This window comes from Ursus arctos, unplaced genomic scaffold (assembly GCF_023065955.2).
Source record: "Ursus arctos isolate Adak ecotype North America unplaced genomic scaffold, UrsArc2.0 scaffold_1, whole genome shotgun sequence".
Lineage (NCBI taxonomy): Eukaryota > Metazoa > Chordata > Mammalia > Carnivora > Ursidae > Ursus > Ursus arctos.
In genome coordinates this window covers 101,093,297-101,120,033 of record NW_026622763.1, presented here as the reverse complement: position 1 = coordinate 101,120,033, position 26,737 = coordinate 101,093,297, and the positions used below count along the sequence as shown (strand labels likewise).

The 26,737-nt window shown below is 46.3% G+C and overlaps 1 protein-coding gene across 3 annotated transcripts in view; it reads right to left on the bottom strand.

The window, feature by feature from the left end:
• ARMC9 (armadillo repeat containing 9) overlaps positions 1 to 26,737 on the bottom strand; it is a 146,794-nt gene that overhangs the window by 74,392 nt on the left and 45,665 nt on the right. For all 3 annotated transcript variants that reach the window (XM_026491715.4, XM_048214328.2, XM_057305543.1), the window contains exons 11-18: positions 23,700 to 23,811; positions 20,526 to 20,618; positions 16,375 to 16,465; positions 14,613 to 14,736; positions 11,301 to 11,440; positions 9,989 to 10,065; positions 6,828 to 6,902; positions 2,616 to 2,706 (exon numbers count right to left, since the gene is read on the bottom strand). In XM_026491715.4, the coding sequence (XP_026347500.2) occupies positions 2,616 to 2,706; positions 6,828 to 6,902; positions 9,989 to 10,065; positions 11,301 to 11,440; positions 14,613 to 14,736; positions 16,375 to 16,465; positions 20,526 to 20,618; positions 23,700 to 23,811 (803 nt within the window). The remainder of the gene's footprint in view (positions 1 to 2,615; positions 2,707 to 6,827; positions 6,903 to 9,988; positions 10,066 to 11,300; positions 11,441 to 14,612; positions 14,737 to 16,374; positions 16,466 to 20,525; positions 20,619 to 23,699; positions 23,812 to 26,737) is intronic.

Below are 26,737 nucleotides of genomic sequence, written 5' to 3'. Positions count from 1 at the left end.
CCCCAGAGCCGTCCTCTCCCACCTGTGGGGTGAGGTTCCTAAAATATACTAGAATTTTTGTATTTGGAAACCTTAAAACTTCATAGGAAAAATAGGGCTAGGGAACTGAGATGGGCTTGAATGTATGAAAACCCATTTACATGTTTTAAGTATTTACTAAAATAAAACAAGAAAGTAAAAAAATAAAGATTGTGGCAATGCCATTTCACATATCTTAAACTAGTAGGCTGCTACTAATTCATACTTTCCTGTTACGGTCCACTTGAGGACGAAGCCTGGACTGGGTGGGAACTCCAGCTCTGCCCTCTCTGGTTTTCATCACCATGCTGGTACATTCATCCATTCTGACTCATGACACATATCCTAGGGTATTTGTGTCTGTGTGTCTGGTCCTCCATCCAAGTGTTCAATGACTTTCTAATTTTGTTTCAAAGTAGCAGACTCCTAGGTAATTGTCTCTGGGGACCCTGCCACTGCCCCACAGATACAGAATAACTTAAACGCTTGAGATCAAAAAAGAAATACTTTTGACACTCTATTTAAACTGGAACTTACTGAGAGAGGCAGGTGTATCTCAGGCCTTTCCTGGACACACAAGGCTATAAAGCTTGAGCTCTGTCCATGATAACTTCTTGGCAAAGCACATCTCTCATGGAAATGTCAACTGACCCTCCCTCTTCACATTCGTCAGCACGCTGGCTCAAGGGCCAGATTTACATAAGACAAAGAGATGGTTTTGGCTAGAGAGCAAGGGGACACCCCCCCCACCCTGTGTCATGGCTGCCAGGAAGGAGGGAAGACCGACAAAGAAATGGAGGTGGGTATGTCTCGATAGACTGAAACACAGAGTTAGCCTTGAAAAAGATTTGCAGCCCAGATGTGACCCTGAGGCTGCAGAGGACCCCTGGCCTGGGACTGAGGTCTCAGCGTGGCTGATGAGCATGGAGCAGAAAGGGACCGATGTTCCGGGCCTTCCCCCTCTTTCTAAACTGTTGCCTGCCCAAAGGAGGTTATTAGGGAACAAGCTCAGCCCTGACTGAGGTTAAGGTTTTAGTTAGTGTTATTTTGTAAATAGGCCTGCCCAGCAGAATTGGGGCTCAAAGTCCAAAATGAAGCTGTTGCAGGGGTGCCTGGGTGGCTCAGTCAATTAAGTATCTGACTCTTGCTTTCGGCTCAGGTCATGATCTCAGGGTCCTGGGATTGAGCCCTGTGTCAGGCTCTGCACCCAGCTGAGTCTGCTTGAGGATTCTCTCTCTCTCCCTCTCCTTCTGCCCCTCCCTCCACTCATGCGCGCACACACTCTCTCTAATAAAACTTAAAAAAAAAAAAGAAAGAAAAAAAAGAAATGAAGCTGTTGCAGAAAATAAAGTTCTATTCCTTGCTCACCCAAATTTGGGATGAATCGTATTTGCTCTAGGAGCTGAGGAGGAGGATGTTCAAATGGAAACGGGCCCTAGCTTGAAGGCAACCGAGGTTTCACACCTCACTGGCTGCTCTCCCAGCTGCTTCCTGTTGATCAGGAGCCTCTCATGTCCTCTCTCTGCCTCTCCATCCGTGCACACGTCAGACAGGGATACGCCATCTTGCCTCTCCATCCGTGCGCACGTCAGAGACAGGGACACGCCATCTTGGCTGCCCACGGGGATCATCCGGAGCTTTAAACACTATTCACACCTGGGGTTCCCCCGGAGATTCTGATTTTACCAGCATGGGGTGGGGATTTACAGATCTCCTCAGGTGACTGCCACGTGCAGCCCAGGCTGTTGAACCGAGAACCTAAAGAGCTGCCTGCGGGCTTCTTCCAGTGAATGGCTTCTGGCAGCTACCTAGCTCAAGCTGCTGACTTGGGAGTAGAGATCAAGAGATTCATTTTTTTACCTTCGCTCATGTGCAGAGCCGGATCTGTGCACATGGACTTTCCATGATGGGAAAGGCACGTAGAAAGGCACACGTGACAAACTCGGCCCCGGAGGCTGGCAGGGCCAGGTGCCTCTGACAGGGTGGGAGTCAGGATCAAGGTGTCTGGGGTTCACAGAAAGAGCTAGAGCTTCCCCTCCATCCTGGTCCCATCCAAGGCCTCCTGCACCTTCCTTTCCTGCTTACTATGGGATGTAGGTTGTCACCGTAATGGAGGAAGCCAGAGAGAAAGAGGATCATATCCTCTCATGGAGCCACCGGCAATATAAATTTTTCGTGAAAGAATGAACGCATATGGGAGAACGATGTTTTCTGTAGTGGTACTAGGGAGACTGGTGTTTGTTTTCCTTATCGGACCCTGGGACCCCAGAGAAGCCTTATGAGGTGGGGGGAACAATTAAGAGGGGGAGGCCCACATAAAGAGAATGTGAGAGCGGGGTGTTTGTGATTGCTTTTGAATTCTTTTTGTTGACTGTAAGCCTGAAGTGTGATGAGAGATCGCTGGTCTTGGGACAGCTTGGCTTTGACTACCTGGCTTTGAACTTTCGTTGGTGGGTTCGCTTGAATCTCCCCACCTCCTTTAAAGCCTCTTAAATGAAATCCAAGACACTGACAAGCCTTCTAAGAAAGCCCATGCATCTTTCTAGCCCATGTGAAAGATGCAAAAGGTAGATCACAGATTCTTGCATTGAACGGACCTGAATTAAGCTGCTTGATGATGAATTCGATCTGGCGGACCATTTCAGCATTGCCTTCTTTGATGAAGCAGCGAAGGATGTCCTCCATTCCCTAGGGGGCAATGGAGAGAGTAAGAGTTAATATTTCAGGGTTTTTTTTTTAATGGGGTGAAACTAGTTTTCAACGGAATAGTTTCACCTAATAAAAAAAAAACACCCTTTATGGGGGGGATGGGATATACACAGTACAAAGTCCTCTGCTCAGTACTAAACATTCTTCTTGTTCTTTTTACAACTCACAGTGAAATTATTTTCCTCTTCGTTGACTATCCAACCTAATTATAAAACATTCAGCCAACAAGAAAACCTATTGTACAGAGAACTGGGGGTTGCCAGAAGGAGGTGGGCGGAGGGAGGGGTGAAATAGTCGAAGAGGATTAAGAGGTACAAACTTCCAGTTAGAGAATAAGTAAGCAGTCACGGAGATTAAGGAAAAAAAAAAGTACAGTGTTGGGAGTATAGTCATGATGCTGTAATAACATTGTACGGTGACAGATGGTGACTGTAGTTGGCTTGATGAGCACTGGGCCGCATACAGAACTGTTGAATCACCATATTGTACACCTGAAGCTAATATCACACCGTATGTCAACTACACTCTGATAGTAAGTGAAAAAACAAAAAGCTGTAAAATTTTACTGTGTAAGTAAGTATTCTCTTTAGTTTGGGCAGTATGTTGTTTTGGCAGGTGATTTCTTTCTTGTGATTTCTTTAGATTCTTCCTTCTGGATTTTAGGGACAAAATGAAGAGTAAAACCATATGTGTAGAGAAGTAAATGAACAAGTGGAACCTCTTTTTAAACAGCTATCATTCTTTTTCTATCAAAATTATTACAGTCGCCACCCTGTACCTTATTTACTTTATCACAAAATGCTGACGTCAGAATTTTCAATATTGACTAACAGAATTGCAGGAAAATGTAGAGGTGAGACAAGGACTTGAGCACAGGTGTCTGTCTCCCGTCCTTCCTCTTTCCTTGAGGGATGTGAGTGAGGATGTGTGGCTGGAGCTGGTGAGTCTTCTTGCCCTACAAGGCGAAAGTGTGTCGCATCATGAACCCGAAACGGAGGAAGCAGAGAGAAATGGCTCTACTAATGCATGAACTCTGATCAAACTCTGCCTGAAGCTTATGCCTGGACTTCTCAGTGACATAAGCCAGTATTTTCCCCCTTTTAATGTAGGCCTGTTTGGAATCAATAGCTCTAACTGAATCAAAGAAGTACCTTGTGCCATGTTGAACATGGTGAGTTCCCATCATCTAGAGCAGAGCATTATCTTCTAGAAGGTTAAAACTGGATTGTATCCGAGCTCCCTCATGAATTAACTGTGTGACCTTGGTCAAATTGCTTCGTTCCTCTCAGCCTGTGTCCTCAACTATAACATAAGGATGGCAACTCTAGTTAACATGAAATTTTTAAAAGATAAAGAATGTAAATTGCGCATCGGTTATATAGACGTATGTTTGTTAAATGCATTGAACTGTGTATGTAAGGCCTGTGCACTTCACTGTTCACAAATCATACTTAAAGAAACAGCATCTAGTCCAACTGCTGGCACACAACAGATGCTCAGTAAGTGGTTAAGACTGTGCTTGCTGTGTTTGGAGGGGTTTTGTGGCTCGGAAGAGAGATCTGGTAGCTGAGGCCAAGGGAATAAGCAAGGTTGCAGGTGACAGAAGAGTGAGAGACTTAGGACAGCATCTTTGAGAACTGTAACAGGTAACTGGTAGGCAGACATAGGTAAGCGCACAGAGAACATGAAGCAGCGGCCCGGAAGGGAAGACCAAGTCTGGATAGTCCTTGTATCAAGGAAGAAGGTGCCAAGAGGGCAATGGTCTGCTCCAGCCCAGGGCAGAATGTTTGGCTGGAGTTTAAATCCCATGGACGAGCTTCGTGGCCGACAACTGCTCCAGCCCTGCATGCGGGAGGCTTTGGAGCAGGCATGAGGGCAGCCCTATTGACCTGAAATGCTCTCCTGCCCCAGACCTTGGCGGTCTCTTCAAGTTCAAATGGGGCTCGGTGCACTTGTTTACCATTTTCTCCACTTTGGGGGGTATTATTTAGAGACCGCCATAGTAGCATTTGGTACTGATACAATTTTTATGTGTTCTTTGTCATTTTCCACCAGCACACAAATGTTTTTCACAGTTGCAAAAACAGAGTTCTTATAATGTCATATTCTCCTCTCGTCTCTTCTCCTGGGACTCACATAGTGTGAGACCTCTGGGTATCGTCCCCCAGGTCTCTGAGGCACTGTCCGTTTCCTCCACATTTTTTTCTCTGTGGCCTGGATGATCTCTAAGGGTCACGCTCTCACATCCTTCAACCGTGAGTCTCTCCTCCCCGCCTGGTCCCTGTCCTCTTACTGCTGTTCCCTCCTGTCTTCTCCGCCCTCACCCTGGATGTCCTTCCTCCACACTGCCTTTCGTGCTGCTTGATGCATATCACCTCTGTTCTTTCTTTTTCTTCAGCCTACATGTCTTCTTCCTTGTTTCTGCCTTGGTTGACAATTCCTGTCACTGGAATGACCATTATGCAGAATTTAATCAAGTTTATTTTCCCTGTTCTGTATTGAGATAGCAGATTTTATTTTATTTTTTTTAAAGCAACAGGCAATGAAGTTCTATTGTTTACTGTAACCACACAGAATGGCTCTTGAGTTTTGTTTGTTTGTTTGTTTGTTTTTTAAAGATTTTATTTATTTATGTGACAGAGAGACAGCCAGCGAGAGAGGGAACACAGCAGGGGGAGTGGAAGAAGAAGAAGCAGGCTCCCAGCGGAGGAGCCCGATGTGGGACTCGATCCCGGAATGCCAGGACCACGCCCTGAGCCGAAGGCAGACGCTTTAACGACTGTGCTACCCAGGCACCCCTCTTAACTGAGTTTTTATCTCTGGCATAACTGTTGATGTAATTTTAGATGATTAATTAAGAGACTTAGCAATTCTTCTAAGTAAGCAAAATCAAGTGGAGGAACATGTTTCATTGGTCTCAACCGGAATTTGGCTTGTGTTTTGACTGTGGAAATACATTTAATCTCCTCATCATAGCATTTAATATGCACACTGTTAACCTGGTTTCACATTACAGGGAAAAGGACAAACTCCAGTGCTTTTGCTGATTAGAAACACTTGTCATCTCAAAAGATATTAATCATCCGAAGCTTGTTTTATACTTCCAGTATAAACACTAATGTAAATACATTTAATATTGAATTCACTATTTGCCAACCAAACTAGCTACCAGACAGTTTTATCACCGTGAGCAGGGTTTCTGCCCACTTTGGTTGCTGTCAGAGTGCCCGTAGGTTAAGAGTGTCTGGCTTGCACCAGTTCTCACGGCTGCCCCAGGCCCTCTGGGAATCCTGGGGATGCATGTCAGTGGGGACTTTCTCCATTTCACCACTTTCCTGCTAAGCTTCTCCTACTATGAAATCCATAGGCTTTCTCAAAGCCCCAAATTAAAATGAACCAATAAAAATGTCTATAACTCTCTAAAAATAAGCCTGCTGGGAACTTTCTAACACTGTAGTTTTTGTTGTTGTTGTTGTTGTTGTTGTTGTTGTTGTTAGAGAGAGAGAGAGACAGATGGCGAGCATGAGCAAGGGAGGGGGGCAGAGGGAGAGAGAATCTTAAGCAGGCTCCACACCCAGTGCAGGGAGCCCAACACGGACTCAGGACCCTGAGGTCATGACCTGAGCTGATCAAGAGTCAGACGCGCAACTGACTGAGCCACCCGGCACCCCTCTAACACTGTCCTTCTTCTTCTTCTTCTTTTTTTGAGAGAGAGAGACAGAGAGAGAGTACAAGAGGGGGAGGGTCAGGGGAGAAGCAGACGGAGCAGGGAGCCCAACGTGGGACTCAATCCTGGACTCCGGGATCGTGACCTGAGCCGAAGGCAGTCGCTTAACCGACTGAGCCACCCAGGCGCTCTAACACTGTAGTTCTTAAGACTCAGAGTTAGGGATCCCCTGAGAATCTGATAAAAGTTACAGATTCTCTCCGCAGAAAACTGCAAATGTGTATCTGGCATACCCCTTCCAGGAGTTCACAAACCGTGTGCAAGCCACGGAGCCCAAGCAGCACGGAGCGTGGTCTAGGAGCTCCCTGCTCTAACAGCTTCCGAACTGCGCCACCGACTGAAGCTTACAAACTGCTCAAGCCCATTTTCTTACCATTGCTCTTGCTTCCTCACGAATGGATGGAATAGAAAGGATGCTGTACAGAGCTCCATTCACATATGGCTGTATCTTTAAGGGGAGAAAAAACAGTCATTTGCAAGTTCTCAAACACTGTACAACTCTGTGATCAAACACCCCACCCCAGAACAATCTGGCTAATGAGGAGCGTGACCGTTACCATCTTCCTGAGCTCTAGGATGCATGTTTCCAAAAGACCGATATCTCCATTTGCACGTCCCAGTGACAGCTACAACTAAGAGTTTAAAGCCAAGTTCATTATTGGCTCCGAAAGCTCACTCCTGCTGTGTTTTACTGCTTAACTAATGTCATGCTGATTACTCAGGCTTCTAGAACCACTGGAGTCATCATTGATTGCTCTCGCTTTTGGTCTCCAACATTCAGTCTCCAAGCTGCCTTTGACAGGAACCCTTCTTTCCCACACACACTGCCACTGTCCTTGCTCAGACATTGTCTGTGACCTAGGTGATGTCGAATCTCCAAAAGGGTCTCTTTGTGTCTTTGACGTTCGCACTGTAGTCCAACAATCATATCACTGTCAAAATTCTACAACATGGGCCAAATCATCCTTCTTCCTACCTCGGAAACCTTGCGTAGAGCCTACCTGGAAAGTCCTAACTTCTTTTTTTTTTTTTTAAAGATTTTATTTATTTATTCGACAGAGATAGAGAAAGCCAGCGAGAGAGGGAACACAAGCAGGGGGAGTGGGAGAGGAAGAAGCAGGCTCATAGTGGAGGAGCCTGATGTGGGGCTCGATCCCATAACACCGGGATCACGCCCTGAGCTGAAGGCAGACGCTTAACTGCTGTTTCACCCAGGTGCCCCGAAAGTCCTAACTTCTTAGTACTGTACACAGGCCCCTTCAAGGTTTGGCGTCAATATCATGTGCCCCTGCCCCTCCCTTCCTGCCACCACGAGGTTTACACTGTACAGATCGATCTCACCCTACTTTCAGGGCCCCCACCATACCACACACTCTGCTCTGCTTCCTGTATATCCCTCCACTGTCGCACTGGATTCAGTCTATTTTTACTATTATACTTATGTCTCCCCTATTGTGAGCTCTTCAAGGACTGGACCCATGCTTTGCTCACATAGGTACCCCCAGCATCAAGCCGCACGGGACACGGTCCTTGATAAACGAGAGCTCCCTTTTGAGGAGATATTGTGCTACCCCCTCCACAGCAATGGAGAAGGGCCCATTCCCACCATTCTTTTCCAGCACTGGACTTTCCTATACCTTAATTTTCACCAAACGAATGGATAAAGAGGAGAGAGGCATCTTACAGTTGCTCTTACTTCCTTTTCCTGACTATCGGAGAAAGCAGACATCTTGACTTTGTCTGTAGGTCATCGAGCTGTACTGTCTGTAAACTGCCCGTGTGGGTACTTTATCCTTTTCTTATGTCTTTTACTTATCAATTTACAGGAGCTCTTCATATATAAGGGATATTAAACTTTTGTCCTAAGTGGTGCAAATTTTTCCTCAGGGTATCATTTGTCCATTGACACTCATTGTGGCCTTTTTTTCCATATAAAAAATTTAATGTTCACAGAGTCAAATATGTGCATCCTTTTCTTTATGGCTCCCGGGTCTCATCTTTCAAGATCACAACTATCTCGCATAGGACGGACGTATGTATGTAGCATTTATTTTTGTAGCGAACATATTTCTAGGCTCTAACATGTGTACAGGTAGATTTTCCAGCTCATCTTCAAAGCAAATATATTTGTAACAATTATGACAAGATTTAAATCCTCTGGTCTAGGGGTGCCTGGGTGGCACAGCGGTTAGGTGTCTGCCTTCGGCTCAGGGCGTGATCCCGGCGTTCTGGGATCGAGTCCCACATCAGGCTCCTCAGCTGAGAGCCTGCTTCTTCCTCTCCCACTCCCCCTGCTTGTGTTCCCTCTCTCGCTTGCTGTCTCTCTCTGTCAAATAAATAAATAAAATCTTTTAAAAAAAAATCCTTTGGTCTATTCTGTCCTCAGAGGTAACATACTGGTTCTAACACTTGAAACCAACATTTACTATTGGAGACTGAATATATTTCCCATTGGCTTCAACTGCCTTAGTTGAATAAAATGGTGAAGAGTCTAGAAGTAGTTAAGAACTCTTGATTTTAAAATATAAAAAGCATGGCACACACTGTAACAACCGCCAACCCTTCACTTGCTGAAGCAGCCCGGGTCACTCAGCGGCTGGGGCTGGGGGGATGGAAGATGCGAGAGAAATGAACAGAAGGGGAGCTGTCTGAAACTAAGTGCCTCACTGTGAGCCAGCGGTACTCAGTCCCGTCCTCCCGCTGAGACACCCCTGCACCTACGGCTAAAGAGGTCAGGGTGTTGTTGAGGCTTTGGCTTCAGGTGCAAAGTGAGGCCACGGCTTCCGCACAGGCATCTGCAGAAAGCCAGTGGGAGAATACTCATACCATTTCCAAGTTTCTGTTAATTAGTTTATCAAGACCTCTACTTTACTTTAAAAGGGCTTGTGGCCCACAGGCTAGATGACAGAAAATCCCACCGTGTTGGGAAGGACACAGGGGAGAGCAGAAGCCGGTACAGCCGTTCTGCAGGGCCATGTGGCGGGGCTCCGACCTGGGACCGACACACGGGGCGAGCCAGCAGTGACGTGTGTGTCTGCCCCCCAGGGGCCCTTGGGGGGCCGGGACGGTGCTGTCACTGAGGACCGCTGTGGCGGCTGAGGGCTGAGGGCAGCTGAGGTGGACAAGCCTGGGGGACTGGATGGGAGGGCTGCAAACAGGGGCTGTTTTGCAGTAGCGAGATTAAGGAATGGGATGTATACAAAGCAACATACAGTGAAAAAGACAAGAATGACATCTAGAGCACAACACTATTGACACAATTACACATGCAACATGCAACATCAACTGGATTTTCAGGCCACGCGGCACCACAGGGAAAGTCGACGTGGGGGAGGAATGAAGCAAGGTAGGTGACGAGGAGGAGAATAAGGCCCGGGACGGAGCTGGCACAGACCAGTGACGGCAGGGCGATAGGAAATGAGGAGTCGGGAATCAACCTCGGGCTTCCCAGTTCTGGAATTTGGAAGGGGAGGTGCACTGACTAGCCAGGCCAGCCCTCCCCCAAGCCCCGGGCTAGCAGCGCTGGCCCAGTACCTCGTGGTTCTCATGGCCGAGCAGATCCGAAAGAACTTTCAGCACCAGACCTGCTATCTTGGCACACATGTTCTTCCCTTTAGGAAAAAGAGTGAAACAAAACATGACATGCCTAAATGCAGAAGCACTGTTTCAAGTCAGGCAGACCTGAATACAAATCTTGGCTCCTCTGCTTATGAACTGTGTGACCCGGGGTGAGTCACTTAGCCAATCTGGGCCCCCGTTTCTTCCTCCCGGGATTCCTCAGGGATTATTAATATCTGTTGCAAAGGGTCATGCAGAAGGAAGTAACTCAGTATAGGATGGGCATCCCAAGTGCTCAGTAAATGGTGGCGCAGAGAGCACAGAGCCGTCCATGAGCGGCAGTGGAAACGCAATCTATTTCAGAACACCACTCTGTCTCCCAAGGGCACATACCAACATCATAAAAATCATACAGGTGTTTTAGCCAACCCAAACATCATAACAGTCACTGTAAATAAATTGGTGATACTAAGAAAAGCTGACTAGAATCTGGCAAATGTTCTAAGGCTAGGATACTTGCATATGCTGTTCATTAAGAGAAGACTGAAATCACATTTACTCAGTCAATAACACATGAGTGGTTCAGATTACAAAGCTTCCAAAGGCAAAGAAGCTTCTCACAAATAACCCCGAGCTATTTAACCATGTAACCTTCTTCTCCCCAAACTGGGGCTGCTCAGACCGGGGTTGGCCACAGGCTGGACTTGGCACCTCTTCTAAAGAAGCTTCTTCCATCCCAGGTAACAGATCATTTAAACGGGATGGAACCTGTAGAAAAGCTGCAATCACTACCTTTATTGATCAAATGACCTGAAATGTGCAGCGAGAATCCAATCTCCAGGAGAGAAGTGGGAGAGACGGCTGTGTCAGGAGCAGGGAGCACAGCCTGACATCCTTGCTCTACCACCAACTTACCCCTGGAGCATCTTGGAAACACATTTCTCTGTCTTTGGATAGAATGGAGCGTATTTCTTAACTTCCTACCTAATGTAATGAATAATGTAATGAAGATGAAGAAAAATGTAAGCTATTTTAATTTCCTCTTAATTGAGGCACTGCATACATACAAAATGTTCTTTTCCAAAGCCAGAATGGTATCTGGCTTCAGGGATTCAACAGCTGCATAACTAGTTGCAAATGTTTTACACTTTACTTCTGTTTCCGTTTTCTATGAGGGAGACTAAAGGCAAACCACATCAGGCTGGGTGGTCATCCAGGTTCAAGGGTCAGGCTCTCTTCCCCTCCCCCACACCAAAGCCAGAGGGCCCGGGGCCAGGGGCTGTGAGACCTGCGCTCCTGAGGCAGAGGTTCATGAGCAAAGCCACCGAGTACTCCAGCGTATAATCCGACAGGCAATCGGGGTCCTTCAGAATATCAATCAGCCAGAAGATGAGGCCGTCTCGAATCATCGCTGTCTGCAGCGGGCGCCTAGAATGCAAAAGCCTACAGGTCAGCTGAAGCTGGTGAGAAACTCTCCCTGTAAGAGTGTGTGGTGATGTGCAGGCCGATCAGAAAAGACACACTGATGGGTGCCTGGGTGGCTCAGTCAGTGTCCGGTTCTTGGTTTCGGCTCAGGTCATGATCTCGGGGTCCTGGGATCGAGCCCCCTGCCGGGCTTTGGGCTCAGTGGGGAGTCTGCGTGAGGATTCTCTCTCCCTCTGTCTCTCCCCCTTGCTCTCTTTCTCTTTCAAATAAATAAATAAATCTCAAGGAAAAAAAAAGACAAGACAAACTATGTGAAAGGTATAGACTCTGAAGAATATTTTGTTGTTTGACCCACACAACTGAAACAACAAATTCTTTGCCTTTTGCAGGTATCCCTAAGGATTTAGAGAGAGACAAGGCAGTCAGGAGGCCATCCACTTTGAAAATTTCTTTTTCAATATTTAAAATTAGCAGAGTACGTTTCAAATATTTAATAAATATTTACTGATAGCTTTTGGTCTACTTCACCCAGGAGACAGCCATAGAAATAGTTCATTGACAAAGAGATTTTTAGTAAACTCTAGTCTGGCTAGGCACTTTGAGCTGTGTAAAAACAAAGAAAAGCCAAAAACCAGTTCAATCCCATTTTGATTCAGGTCTCGCTAAAGTAAGGGTTAGTTTAATGACGTGGGCAATACAATTTATACAGAATTATTTTCCGCCCAAAGTCCAGGTGTAAGATCTTACAAAATCCAACCCCTCATCCAAATGTGTTATGGCGAGTGTCCTCCTGCCAGCCTCAGGAACCGATGAGATTGGGGCGCCTCGGTGGCTCAGTGGATTCAGCGTCTGACTCTTCATTTCAGCTTAGGTCATGATCTCAGGGTTGTGAGATCAAGCCCCAAGTCCGGCCACATACTGGGCGTGGAGCCTGCCTAAGAGTCTCTTCCTCTCCCTGTGCCCCTCCCCCTACCAAAGAATTGAAGAGATTAAGCATGATGGTATCATCGTGAGAAATCATGTGAATTCTTTGAAAATCAAAACACCATGGAGGAACCATCATTGCACATCTCCTAATGAACAGTTTATGGTAGAACTCCCACCCAGGACAGTATCTGTTTGTGCTTTTTTTTTTTTTTTTAAGATTTTATTTTTTAAGTAATCTCTACACCCAACATGGGACGAATTCACAACCTGAGATCAGGAGTCCCATGCTCCACCCACCAAGCCAGCCAGGCGCCATTTGTGCGATTGTTTTTTTTTTTTTTTAAAGATTTTTATTTATTTGACAGAGATAGAGACAGCCAGCGAGAGAGGGAACACAAGCAGGGGGAGTGGGAGAGGAAGAAGCAGGCTCCCAGCGGAGGAGCCTGATGTGGGGCTCGATCCCATAATGCCGGGATCACGCGCTGAGCCGAAGGCAGACGCTTAACCGCTGTGCCACCCAGGCGCCCCTGTTTGTGCGATTGTTAAACACCACACTCACCTCATCAGTGAAATTTATTGGAATTCAATGAAGGCTACACTCTTAGTAATCCTAACTACTTTCTGCATTGATTGTACAGACCTTAAAACATTGCAAAAACATTAAGCATATTTCTAGAACAGAATAGCTTATTACTGTTTGAAGCACAAGAAAAAACTGGCAATAAATACCTATATTACCAGGAGGAAGAATTTCTTCATTATATCTTATCTTTGTTACTGAACTACATTTATTAAGTTTCCAAAAATTTTCCAAATACAGTCAACATCAAGCTAAATTATCTTTATAAACAAACAAAAACCAAGTGTTCATATGATCTGAAGAAATAAAAACTCTGGAGTTTACTACTTACAGTTCTTTTCAATTCACACATAGTTAGAGCAAGACTTTTCATTGGCAGGGACCGGGCAAATAGTAAGAACTGAACACGTACCGCTTTCCCTCACTAAACGTGCACACTTAGAATAACTCACTTTGCAGGCTTTAGGTTCCTAGCTAGAGTCAATCACATGTCAACCACCTCTGACAGGAAGAATGTATGTCCGGGAGAGGACTGACGGTCAGAAAAAGCTGAGGACTCAAGGTGCTAGAATTCTTACAAAGGCGAAGAGAAAGGGAGGTGCTCCTGAGGGAATCCACATGCTGAAGAATTCCGTATGACTCAGCAACTCCACTCCTAGACACTGACTGGCTCAGGGGAAGGGAAAGGATGCGTCCACACAAAGACTTGTAGGCAAATGTTCGGAACACGATTATGCATAATAGCCCAAGAGCAGACATAATCCAGATGTCCATCAACTGATGAACAGATAAACCAAATGTGGTCTAGCCACGAAATGGCGTGTTCTTCAGTGTTACAACACAACAAAGCACGGACACAGGCTACCACATGGACGAGCCTCAAACACACGACGCTCAGGGAAAGAAGCCAGTCACAACAGAACACGCACTGTATGATTCCGTTTGTCTAAAAATGCCCATTATGGGCATTTTAATCAGTGGTTCCGTGGGGCTGGGGGTAGGAATGGGGACTGGAAATGGCCATGAGGTTTCTTTGTGTGGTGATGGAAATGTTCTAAAATTAGCTTGTGGCGATGGCTGTACAACTGTGAACGGTACATGTAAGAGGGGTGAGCTCCATGCTATGAGAGTACACTTCGATAAAGCCGTTAATGAACAAAAAGCTCTAGGTGGATACAGGGTCCAAGTCACGACAGGGTCCGGATGGAGACGACAGGGTGGGCTGCTGGGACGTACGGACCAGGAAACGAGAGGCTCCAGCCCTGCCCTCCACGGGACTACCCAGCACACCGACTGGGACTGTTCGTTTACGTGCACCTCCCACAACGGGCTGTGCGCAACTCGCAGGCTGCGCCCTATCAGATTTTGTTCACATGCCCATCTCTGCACGTGCACGTGGCCTGAAACACAATCCAGCCCCTGGCCAGCGCCGGCTACCGTTCACGAGGAGACCGCGACAGAGCCTTTCCCTCCACAGCAGCTTGAGCAGGAGGGTTCGAGGATTCAAGATGAGCTTTCCAGCTCTATCTTGGAAAGTCACCCAACCTCTCTGAAATGTTAACTGAAAATATCATCTGCCTCTTGGGCTGCCCCTGGGATTAAACAGTGGCTCACATAAGCCCTGTTTGACTTCACGGGAGCCACCATGACCTACTGCACGGTCAGCACCTGAGGCTGAACTTCTGCAAGGCCCCGAGAACGTTCTCGCGGGTGACGATGTCCTCATCCTCCTCCTTCAGCCTTTCCTCCAGCATCCGCAGCACCTTTGTGTTCTGGGCCAGGTAGAGGCGACCTAATAATATAATCAGAGATGCACGGGTAAGAGACTTTATCTTGTGTTAAGTTCATGCCCTGAAATCACTTTCTATGAACACTTTGCATGTAATACATGTAGAGTTTAGGTAATTTTAGGTTCTAAAAAAAACTTAAAACCTATTTCTTCTGCAAAATTGGTTTTATCCAATCAACTATCTAATGAAGAGAAAACCACTCTTCTTATAATCGAAACATAATTCATCATGGGGTGCCTGGGTGCCTCAGTTGGTTAAGCCTCCAACTCTTGATTTCAGCTCAGGTTGTGATCTCAGAGTTGTGAGATCAAGCCCCGTGTCGGGCTCCACACTCATTGCAGAACCTGCTTCTCTGTCTCTGTCTCTCTCTCAAATAAATAAATAAATAATCTTTAAACATAATTCATCACTATGTTTTTGTGGGAGAACTGCCAGATCTACAGGGAGAAAGAAGGTGAGGAATCTGTATGGACTCCTTAGTCTTTATAATTGAGGCAACCAAACAATAATGCTTTCTGGGCGCACTCCTTGCTCCTTCTAGAAGATGTACCTGTGGCCTGGAGAAGGAGTCGGGAACCATACCTGGGACCCCACAGTAAGCCCGGTTATCACTAGCCCATTGTGGACTTGTGTCCTGATGCAGATGATGTTAATGTCTGTATTCTCGTTCATAATAAAGGTCTGCTAAATGGTTGGAAGAACAAGCAAATGAATGAGTGAACCAACCAACTTTTGGGAGTATCATATATTCATAATTTGAAAACTCCCTTTATTCACATTTAAAAAGCTGAAACAAAGCAGAACCCATGAAAGATAAAAATACTTTGTAAAATCATTTTGGATTCAGCTTTGGTATGTATTATCTTTGGAATTTTCAAACCCCCTTGGTTTAAGAGGTTATCTGCTTCTTTTTTTTAAGATTTTATTTTTAAGGGGCACCTGGGTGGCGCAGTCGTTAAGCATCTGCCTTTGGCTCAGGGCGTGATCCCGGCGTTATGGGATCGAGCCCCACGTCAGGCTCCTCCGCTAGGAGCCTGCTTCTTCCTCTCCCACTCCCCCTGCTGTGTTCCCTCTCTCGCTGGCTGTCTCTATCTCTGTCACATAAATAAATAAAATCTTAAAAAAAAAAAAAGATTTTATTTTTAAGTAATCTCTATGCCCAATGTGGGGCTCGAACCTACAACCCCGAGAGGTCAAGAGTCACACGCTCCAACGACTGAGCCAGCCAGGCACCCCGAGAGGTTGTACCCTCTTGAAGGAAATGATGCAGTACTTATTGGGATCAGCTTTGATTATTTCACTAACCTTATTTTGCCTTAAGCAGAAAATTATAGAAAATGCATTTCCTATTATATACTTGAAAAAATCTAAATAGTACCATTACTAAACCAGAAAGCCTATAAAACAAAACCAGAAGGCTTATAAAATAGACTCCAAAACCATTAAAATTTGCTCTGACATAAACTAAGCGATACGACAACCACCAATTTGCATGAGACACCTTCGACGCACTAAACGCGAAGATACTAGGAAACGCACAGCGCCTTTAAGAGACTTAAAGAAGAATGTCCACTTTCAAAGGAACGAAATGCATTAAGTAAGACCTAGCTGCTCTCTTTGAAGAAACGCTGATGACTCACCTTCTGCCAGGGACGCGAAAGCATTGATGAGCCGGGCCATGTACTGCCGCACCACCTCGCTCTTGGAGTGCAGCAGCTGAAGCACGCGTCTCTGCGGGGACAGTCACCCAGAGAGGGAAATGATGGCGTTAAAGAACACAGAGCTGAACACACGCCTCCTCTACGGGTCTGCTGTTCGCTGCCTCTGCGCGGATTTATTACAGGTGAAATAGACTAAAGTCAACACTTCATCTGAAATCTCAACTTCCAACCGATCTTTTATGAGAGTTGACAAAAACAAGCTATTCACACTTCTAAGCTGAAAGACTGAGTTATACAGAGCGCTTAGCCAGGGACTGGCACGCGGGAGGCTATGCCGTTTGCAATGATTGCTGCTCATGTGTTTCCAGGTTAATGATGGATCCAATACATGCATCTAATTTTGCTCCCTGCAAACCACAGTAAAATCTCAGTGCATGGATTTCTTTTTTAAAAAGATATAAATTCTAAAGGACAGAGAGACAGCGCAAGAAATTTTAACAACACAATTTCAGAATCAGGAATGCAGGGTGGTGACAGACTTAGCAGACCCAAGAATGCCAAGTCTTGAAGGCAGCAACGGGCAATGAGGAATTACCCAATTAACAGCACTTAATCCTCAAAAGGAAAAAAAAATAAAGAAGAATGAATGAAAGCTGTTAAAGCAGCAGCTGGATCCCACTCTTGTTGCTCCGGGACTACTGTCTTCCCGCATACTTCCCACCATCGGTCTGGGGGTGTTCCTTTGTGAGAGTTACAAGAAGTGTGAGGACTTAGTTGCACAGGTAGGTAGTCAGGGCCAGGGTCCCCAGCAAGAAAGTATGGAGTCAGGACACCTAAAATAAAATAGCACCGACACCCTGTTTTGCAGCTTAGAAAGGACCACACTCGCATTCTGTTTTGCAGTCTTTGCAGAAATGACTTCTGCAAAATGTCCTAAAATAAGACAATTAACCACAAAGCATTTGTCAATATCATGGGCAAGGGGCAGTTAAGACCTAAGCCCCCAGATGTCAGCAAAAAAAGACCATCAGCACAGAGACATTAACCTAATAGGTAGACAGATACGTGCCCAGAGCCCTGATTGGCATGACTCAGCACACCGTGACTGCTTAAGATAGTTCGGCAAAAGAGATCCTAAAACCCCCTAAACTTAGACACTCTGGGGGCAATCCACTCGGGCCCCCCTCCCTCTCCAGGAGCTTTATACTCTTGCTCAATAAACTTTGATTTGCTGCCCACCACTCTTTGTCTGGTCTACCCTTCATTCTTCAAAACGACGTGACCAAGAACCGTGGGCACTACGGGAGACAAAAATCCTATAACAGAGGGGGCACGTGGCACAGGCGAGCAGGGCTTCTACACCCAAATGGGGAGAAGGGACAGTGCCTTAATGCAGAATGAATGCTGAAGAGAGAGCAACCCATCCTCTTCTACCTGGCTCCCAGAATGCTGCACTCAGATCCTCACCCTCTAGGTAGGAGATCAGAAGACTCTTTTGGAGGAAAATGACCAGCCCAAGAGAAAAGAGTCAGAGGTCCTAAAATCAGAGGTTCCTACTAGAGAGCCCGCCTGGATCACCCTCAGTGGGGTTCTGCGTCTCCAGGCCCTACTGTCACACAGAATTTCCAAACGGCTTTCGTTCCCTGCACCCCACCCCAGGAAAACATTATGAGATAACCAATGTCTACCAGAAGCCCAAGGCCAAGTTTCCAATATGGGAGATAGGGTCAAAACAAATGCGCGGGGGAGGTAACCTGAAGGAAACGGGACTGTGCAGGGAGAAGAAAACCAGAGATAAGCAAACGTGTCACTCAGAGTAAGCTCTGAGACACAAGAGGCTGTACTCTATCCATGAAAAAGATTGCCATAAAAAGGGGGAGTGAAAAACTCGACAGAAGGGTTGGAAAATAAAGATGAGGAGATCTCCCAGAAAGTAGAGCAAGAAGACAAATTTGGAAAATATGAAAGAAAAGACAGATTTAGAGAACCAGTTCAAGAGGTCCAACATTCAGAGAGAGAGAACTGAGAAAACAGAGAGGAAATCATCAACAAAATAAACTCAAGAAAAGTTCCCAGAACTACACTTGTCAGAGGGAAAGAGCTCACAAACCACTCAAAACAATGAATCAGAATACACCTCATGAAAGACATCAGTGGGACATTTATTAACAATGGTGATAGAAGACTCAACAGGCTGCTAGGGAGAAATAACCAGGCCACATACGAAGGATCGGGAATCAGAATGGCTTTGGACTTCTCAACAGCAACACTGGAACCTAAAGGACAATGGAGCAAGATCTTCCAAATAATGAAGAAAAATTATTTAGAACCCAGAATTCCATACAAAGAATAAAGACATTTTCTGACATATATCATCTCAAAAAAATCTACTTCTCACCCATCCTTTCTCCAAAAGTTATTAACTATAAGACGTGCTCCACCAACCTAGAGAATAAGAAAGAATAGTGATTCTCGAAAGTGTGGTCCTGGACCAGCAGCAGCAGCATCACCTGAAAACTTGCTGGGGACGTAAATTCTCAGGCCCCATCCCAGACTTGCTCACTGGAAACCGCAGCGGCCCAGTAATGTGTGTTTTAATGAACTTTCCAGGTGATAAGACTGCACGCTAAACTCTGAGAACCGCTCAGCTATTAGAACTCGCTAAACAACCGGTCCAATTTCTTTGGTGTCATGGTGACACGGCATCCATTCTGCTCGAGTTTTCCTGCTCTGCAGATTCTTGGACATCTTAAGATGGCTCCAGCTCATTCCTTGCTTAAACTAAACCATGGCAATTAAAAATAATGACTCGGGGAAGAAATGCCATTTCTTCGATGGCTACAGAGATCATGGCATTGTGACAAATATCACAAAACCTAAGACGTCTTTCATTATAGAATACATTTTTTTTAATAAATACAACCAAAAAAGAAAAGAAGCCAATTAAACTACAACAGGACATCAACTACTAGATATGCTCCAATTTCCCAGAATCCTAAAATGGGGGAAAAAATGCACGGATTCAATGAAATAAGATAGTTTTAGAAAGACTCAAAATTGAATTTATTCTTTGAATCTGAGTTTGTAAAGTCACAATAACATATTTTTCTGTTGCTTCATGCCTGATAAGTTGGTTTCAATTCCATAACAAAAATAAGCAGAAATAAAAGTAAAAGGAAATAAGTCAAAAATTTGAGAGACTATTTTTCAAACTTAACTCTTTCATGGGAGCAGTAAGACTACATTCAAAGAATAAACTGGCAACTCAAAGTTCTCGAACGCCTGTGCACAGGATAGTCTAACGTGTGATTAGCCTCTGCAGGGTGCTTTTTCATCGGCGATCTAAGGGGTGCTGATATGCCACCCAGTGCACACCCTGCGAAGCTTCAGAATAGGGAGGTAAGGTACTTAGATCATTTTGGATAACACTGAATGGAGACACTGAAATGCAGTGTCTTTATATAGTGTTGATAACAGGTAACGGGGTGAGGAGTGGGGAGGGAACCGCCACGCATTGGCTACTCCTGCTGGGCACTGGGTTAGATACTTCCCACATGTGACCAAATGCAATCACCCCTACGACTTCACGAGGCAGGTGATGGCTCCTTCTCCGAGATGGGAGGCGCCCTGAGACCCAGTAACTTACATAAGGTTATCTGGCTCCTGGGCGGTAGGGCAGAGGTTTGAAACCAGTTAATCTCACTCCGGATCCCATACTTTTCCCACTGCATCGTCAGACCTGTCTGGTCCGAAACTATATACAAATATAGTGTTAACATATTTTAAGTCGGGCCCAGATGAAAAACAAATGAATTGGCTTACCTGCCCTGCCCGCCGTAAGTCACGCTGCGCTTGCAGGACTCATGGTTAAGCAGCAGAGTGAGGGAAAGAGCTGGGATTTTGGGAAAAGGAAAAATGACAGGAAAGAGCCCCAGAGTTGAATTAAGCAGTTCTAACCTGCGTAGGATTCTATTAGAGGTGAAAAGTAGGCCAATGTCTGGGGTGAACAGCAGATCTCACCAGCTAACAGGAGGCTGACATATCCTATAAAGTCAAGTCTCCACCCACTGCTAAGATCATCCCCCTCGAAATGAAGGCCCTGGCTGGGCTCTGGCCCATCTCTCACGGACCTGGCTGTGGCTGTGACAATCCAGGAGGTCATTGCCGATGTAGGCTTCCAGAACGGTCTCCCTCTGCTCTCCAGGATGGGATGTGGTCAAGCGCTAGAATAAAGAAAAAGAAAAGTAGCAGACCCTAGTCTTAATATGGAGAAAAATATTCATATAGCGGGTGCCTTTTAAATGGCAGAAGCAGTAACTACACGTTTAACCAAAGGAAATAATAACCTGGTGGGGGAGTGGCTACCCAGGCAACCAGTCAACTAACAAGAAGTTAGGATGTTCTACTTCCTAAAGGGTGATGAAGGAGTCAACTTACACACATGAACTCTCCAGAGAAGGGAAGTGATAAAATGCCCAGACAGTAAGTGTACCGATAAGGGGCAACCCACAAACACCTAGAGGTTTTCTCACAGGAAGGGGCTCTAGAGTTGGCCCCTGAAGGAGGAGCAGACTATTAGCCAGCACAGGGGAAGGTGAGCATGATGGCGAGTGGGCGCGGGCAGGGGAGGAAGTGTGGTACCGGTCGGGGAAGGGTGAAAATGCAGGGCGCATGCAGGGGAGAGCTCAGTGCCGGGTGGGCACGGCAGGTTGTGGAGGGCTTAGAGCCAATGCATCACCAACAAATGAGACTTTATACTATAGGGACCGATGCAGCGATTGCGTGCGTGTGTGTGTAAGGGGTAGGTGGGTAGAATTTTGTAGATTTTGAAAGTCATAAGTCTCTTGCATTTAACACAATGAATTCACTCACTGTCCAGAGGGCTAGAAAAAAAAATGTTGTATGGGGAGTGTGTGAAATGTGTGTGTTTGTGTATATATGAGTGTGTACAGGCATGAATTATATGAGAAAGTCACATAACTAAAGTAAGCAAATGTCCTTGCTTTTCCGGGAAAATCCTACTAAAGACCCCTGAGACTGTGGGCCCTGCCTCTGGCCGAGGAGGAGCTGGACATGTAAAGAACCACATAGCGAGAAGACAAGAGCAGCAGACCCCCTCAAGACTGAAGGGTGGAGGCCTCCAGAGGCGCGTGTCGAGGACAGACTGGATCCACGCGGCCAAAGAGGAAGGCCCTGAGGGGGGAGAGGGCTATATTAAAGGAGGGTGTGCCAAGAGTCTCACACGTGGGGGCTGGAATGGAGTGGAAGGGTGAGAAGCTAGAGGGGAACACAAAGATAAGATCTTAAGACACCTGTTTATTTTTCCTGGTTATTCTGTGACAATGTCATTCACTCGGCAAAGGAATAGCCTGTCTCAGCAAGAGGCTCGGTAGCACGGACTGAGAGGAGGTGCTGGGTGGACAAACTGGGAGCCAGAGAATGAGTCTGGTAACTTGAGCAGACAGACGCAATGTGCGTGTCAGGAAGGGCCCCCGGAGATGACTTGTGCTGCCCACCCACCCTATCAACTGAGGCAGACTTCACCAGCTGACCACAGGACTCCTTCTGTGATCCTGGATGCATCTCAGAGTTCCCTCAAGACCATATTCAGGAAGCACAACCATCCATCAGAAGTGCAAGGGAGGAGACCTTTTTCTACGGAGATGGGGAAATTACTCAAAGCCATTTTGATGCCAACACACCCTGAAATTCAGGGATCTGTGAGGGGCCTGACACTATTACAGCCTAAGTTAGAATGGATCATTCAGTTAGAGCCAACCAGTGTTGGCCTAGACCTGCAGTTTTCCAAGTGTTGTCTGGGGAATCCTAGAGGTCTCCAAAGACCTTCCAAGGAGTCTACAAGGTCATGATTATTGTCATAATAATACTAAGATGTGATTTATCTTTTTTTCTTAAGATTTTATTTTATTTCTTTTTAAGAGTTTATTTGAGAGAGAGAGAGAGAGAGAAAGTGCCACAAGCAGGCGGAGGGGCAGAGGGGAAGGGAGAAACAGACTCACTGCTGAGCAGGGAGCCTGATGCGGGGCTCGATCCCAGGACCTCGGAATCATGACCTAAGCTGAAGGCAAATGCTTAACTAACTGAGGTGCCCAGGCACCCCTAAAGATTTGATCTTTTTAAGTAATCTCTACACCCAGGGTGGGGCTTGAACTCACGAACTCGAGATCAAGAGTCGCATGCTCTACTGACTGAGCCAGCCAGGAGCCCCTGATTTATCTTTTTCGTGGTCAATCTCTCAGAGGCTATATGAAGTGTGACACTGTGATGACTCAATTGGGGAAGCAGATGTGAGAATCCAGCTGTCCCTCCATCGGGCCAGACATTAAAGAACTTTGCCAAAATGTAAAACAATGCCACTTTCCTTACTCATTTTTTTTGTTTGTTTGGAAAATAGTTATTTTTTCTATTTAAAAAATATGTTATTTATGTTATGTTCTGGGTTCATTATTATAGTTCATCTTAAATGAATTAATATTTAAAATGTTCTGTTTTAATTTTTTTTTTTAAAGATTTTATTTATTTATTCGACAGAGATAGAGACAGCCAGCGAGAGAGGGAACACAAGCAGGGGGAGTGGGAGAGGAAGAAGCACGCTCATAGCAGAAGAGCCTGATGTGGGGCTCGATCCCAGATCGCCGGGATCACACCCTGAGCTGAAGGCAGACGCTTAACCGCTGTGCCACCCAGGCGCCCCTCAGTTTTAATTTCTAATACTGTAAATATTGGTAGATAAAATTCACATAAACTAAAGCCTTTGGGGTCCTCAGTAATTTGAGTGTCAACGGGTCTGAGACTAAAAATCTTGAGAACCACTGGCTTCACTGGGGCCAATCTGAAGAGTGGGAAGAAAAGCAACAATTCAGAGGAGGCCTGGCTTCCCTTACAGACTGGTTCAGCAGTGTCCTCCCCTGCAGTCCGCAGGAGTGGGAACGCCTGGAGGCAGAGGTCTTTGTGAAGCTGTCACGACAGAATGACTCTGGGCTCTCACGCACCGACCCGCTGGCTGGGAGGGTGGCTCACGACTGAGGACGGGGACAGGCTTGAAACTGCGCACAGCAAAAGGCCGAGGGAGGGCAAAGGCAACTGCGAGGTCAACACCCGGATTTTGCCAGGAGGCCAAGGCCGTCTTCAGAGGCTGTTTTTACCTTTAGCTCTTGGCGTTGGCAGGCAGCACGAAGAAGGATTTGTAGTAGCTGGGTTGCAAGATACGAGCAAGGTAGCCAGCCAAGAAAACCAGCATGGTCTTTTTTTTTTCCCCTTGACTTCAAGGGAAAGGTACATACCCAGCGCAGAGCCTGCAACAAGAAGGCTTTCAAGCGGTCGCTCCCCAAAATCAAATCCTTCTTCAGCTTCTCATAATCCAAGGAGGGCAGCAGTGGGACATCCTTTAGTTTCCTACTCAGCAACACAAGTTCAAAGAGAGAGAAAAGGGCAAAAGGGCACATTCATGAGACCTTCTAAGTATCGGGACACCACGGGCGGCCCAGCTGTTTTCTCTGCTCCTGGAACGAAGTCCAGGCTCCCCGCCCTCAGCTTCATTAAGCGCCGCTCTGCCTTTCCTGTGGCTGTACTGGGGCTTTGCTGAACATCTTTCCCCAAACGAGGAGTAGGGCCCTGCCTGACCAGACTGAGAAATCGCTGCATTCGCACTGGGCCAGGGCTCCGTCCAGCAGGGATGGAGTCACCCCAGAGGCGCCAGAACTTGCTGACGGCTCAAGTCCTATTTAGAATCTGGAGCAAAGCCCAAATCGGCAGCGGCAGCAGCAGCCCGCCAGAGTTCTCCCCAAAAACCTGCAGCCACTGCCCGCTCAAGCCCGAGGGACCGAACCGGGGGGATGTGAAGGACAGAGCAGGTTAGGAAAGAACGGTGCAGAGCAGGTGCAAGTAGACCCCATGGTGCTAAAGGGTGTGTCAGGAGGTAGCGCGGGTTCGAATCTGGGAAAGGAGCAAGCAGGCCGGTGTGCACGCCCTCCTCGAGAGGACTCCGGGGGAGCCCTCGGGGGAAGCCAGGTTTCCCCTGCGTCTCCGCAGTTTGTTCTGTTCCACAGGAGGAGACTGGAGTGCGCACCCGCACCCGGAGAACCAGTGAAAAGGGAGTGAGGCCTGTGGTCTAGTTAACAACACCACCTCTGTTAACGTCCTTGCTTTGATGTTGTACTCAGCACCGAAGATGTCACGGGGCGGGGGGACACTGCGCAGGGAATATTAATATTAAGATCAATACTCCCGGCACAATACTAAATGGGGGCTCAGGAGGACTTGGTGAAAAGATGCATGATGAAAGGTTCTTGGGGTGCCCAGCTGGCTCATTCGGTAGAGCGTGCCAACTCTTTATCTCGGGGTCGTGAGTTCGAGCCCCATGTTGGGGGTAGAGATTACTTAAAAAAATAAAATCTTAAAAAAATAGGATTAACGGTTCTGCTGCTTTTCATTGACATGTAACTGAGATGCATTCGTTGCAACATTCGACATCGTGATCCGCCACTTGTACGGGGTGCGAAGGGGTCACGCACTGAGTCTTTTACCCTCTGTCACCATACGTGTTTCCTTTCCTGGGATGAGAATTTTTAAGATTTACTTTCTCAGCAACTTTGAAGTTTGCACTACGATATTATTCACTACAGCTCCCATGCCGTCCACTGCTCCCAGGAGTTTCTGTTTTACAAGTGGAAGTTTGTACCTCTTGGTCTTCACCCATTTCACTCGTTTCATTAGCTTTAAAGGGTGGAATAGAGGTAAGGGTGGGTGGAAGGGTGGAAAGGAGGTAAGACTCCGGGGGGGCAGCATTTAGGGTACTGTAAATTTTCTTCATATGTGCCTAGAGCATTCAACTTTTCTATAATGAGCATGTATTACGTTATAAAAAAAATATCACATGCTGATTTTCTTAACGTTAGTTTTTAAAAGACAAAGTGAGATCCTCTCATAGGGCCCTGGAGAAAAGGCCAGAGAACGGGGCAACAAGTGAGATCTCAGTACACACTCCTGGGAGGAGGTTCGATTCCGTACCTCACACCGCAGAGCCACGCACAAGCGCACACTGATTATTCTGACACTTATTTTCCTGAGGCAGATACTACTGTGCTTAAAAATGAACACAGATACTTTAGAAATTCCAATTACAAACAACTGGCCAGTATTCTTCAGAAGCGTCAAGGCCACAAAAGACAGAAACTGAAGAATGACTTCAAATGAAAGGAAACACAGACACGACAACCACATCAACATGTGATCCTGGACTGAATGCTGGACCAGACAAAGGACGTATGGAACAGCTGGTAAAATGTGAGAAAGGCCTGTAGATTAGATGATACGGCATCAGCATTAATTACTGACTTTGACAACTGTACTGGGCTTACGCAAAATACCAACATGGGGAATCTGGGTGAAGGGCGTAGGGGAATTCTTTGTACAATATTTGCAGCTCTGAAATCATTTCAACATGAAAAAAAAGATTTTTTAATTTAAAATTTTAACAAGGTCTTATTCTAGACAAAAAAGTTCCATTTGTAAAGCCAAGTCTAAAACTGTTCTACAGCTGGGGTGCTTCACCTAGAGGGAAGAGAAGTCAAACGCGGGCCATAGTTACTTGCCCATAATGGGCCCATAATGGCAATATTAGCCACTGAATTTATCACCAGCTAAGTTGCTCAGCAGCCCCACATTTCTGTGGTCCAGGCACTCTCCCATTGTCTTCTTGGACATACCTTCTCCTTTGTCCTCTTTAGCCCCTCCACCGACTACCCCCTTTACTCTCTGCAGGTGACCTTGCCTCTTACACCACTGGGAGTAACACTACCAAACAAAGAGTTTAAGTGCCCAGCATCGTACTAAGTGCTTTATACACATGAACTCATTTTTATCCTCACAAGAAACCTATAAGAAAGTTATCATTATTGTCTTCTTATAAGTGAAGAAACTGCGACACAGAGAAGTTACGTAAGTGGTCCAAGGTCACGGAGGGGCGGCAGAGGTGGGATTTTAACCCTGGCGGTCAGCCTCATAAGCACCGCATTATACAGCTGCCGTCTGAAGAGAACGAAGTGCAGGGTCAGTGTCAGACTCAGGACTGAGGGAGGAGGCAAGCTGTGTCCCTCTCAGGTGTCCAAGTAATCTGACAGCATCCCCTGAACCCCCACAACAAGGAGGGGGTGCTCAGAGGGTCACCAGAACCCACCCTGGTCCTCATGCCTCCACCAAAGGTTCTCAGCTTCCTTGTTACTGCAACATACACGCCGGATGAAGTTCCCGAACATCAGACACCCACACAGGTGACAACCTAATCGATTTGGATAGGAATGCTCAGGCATCCACAAAGCTA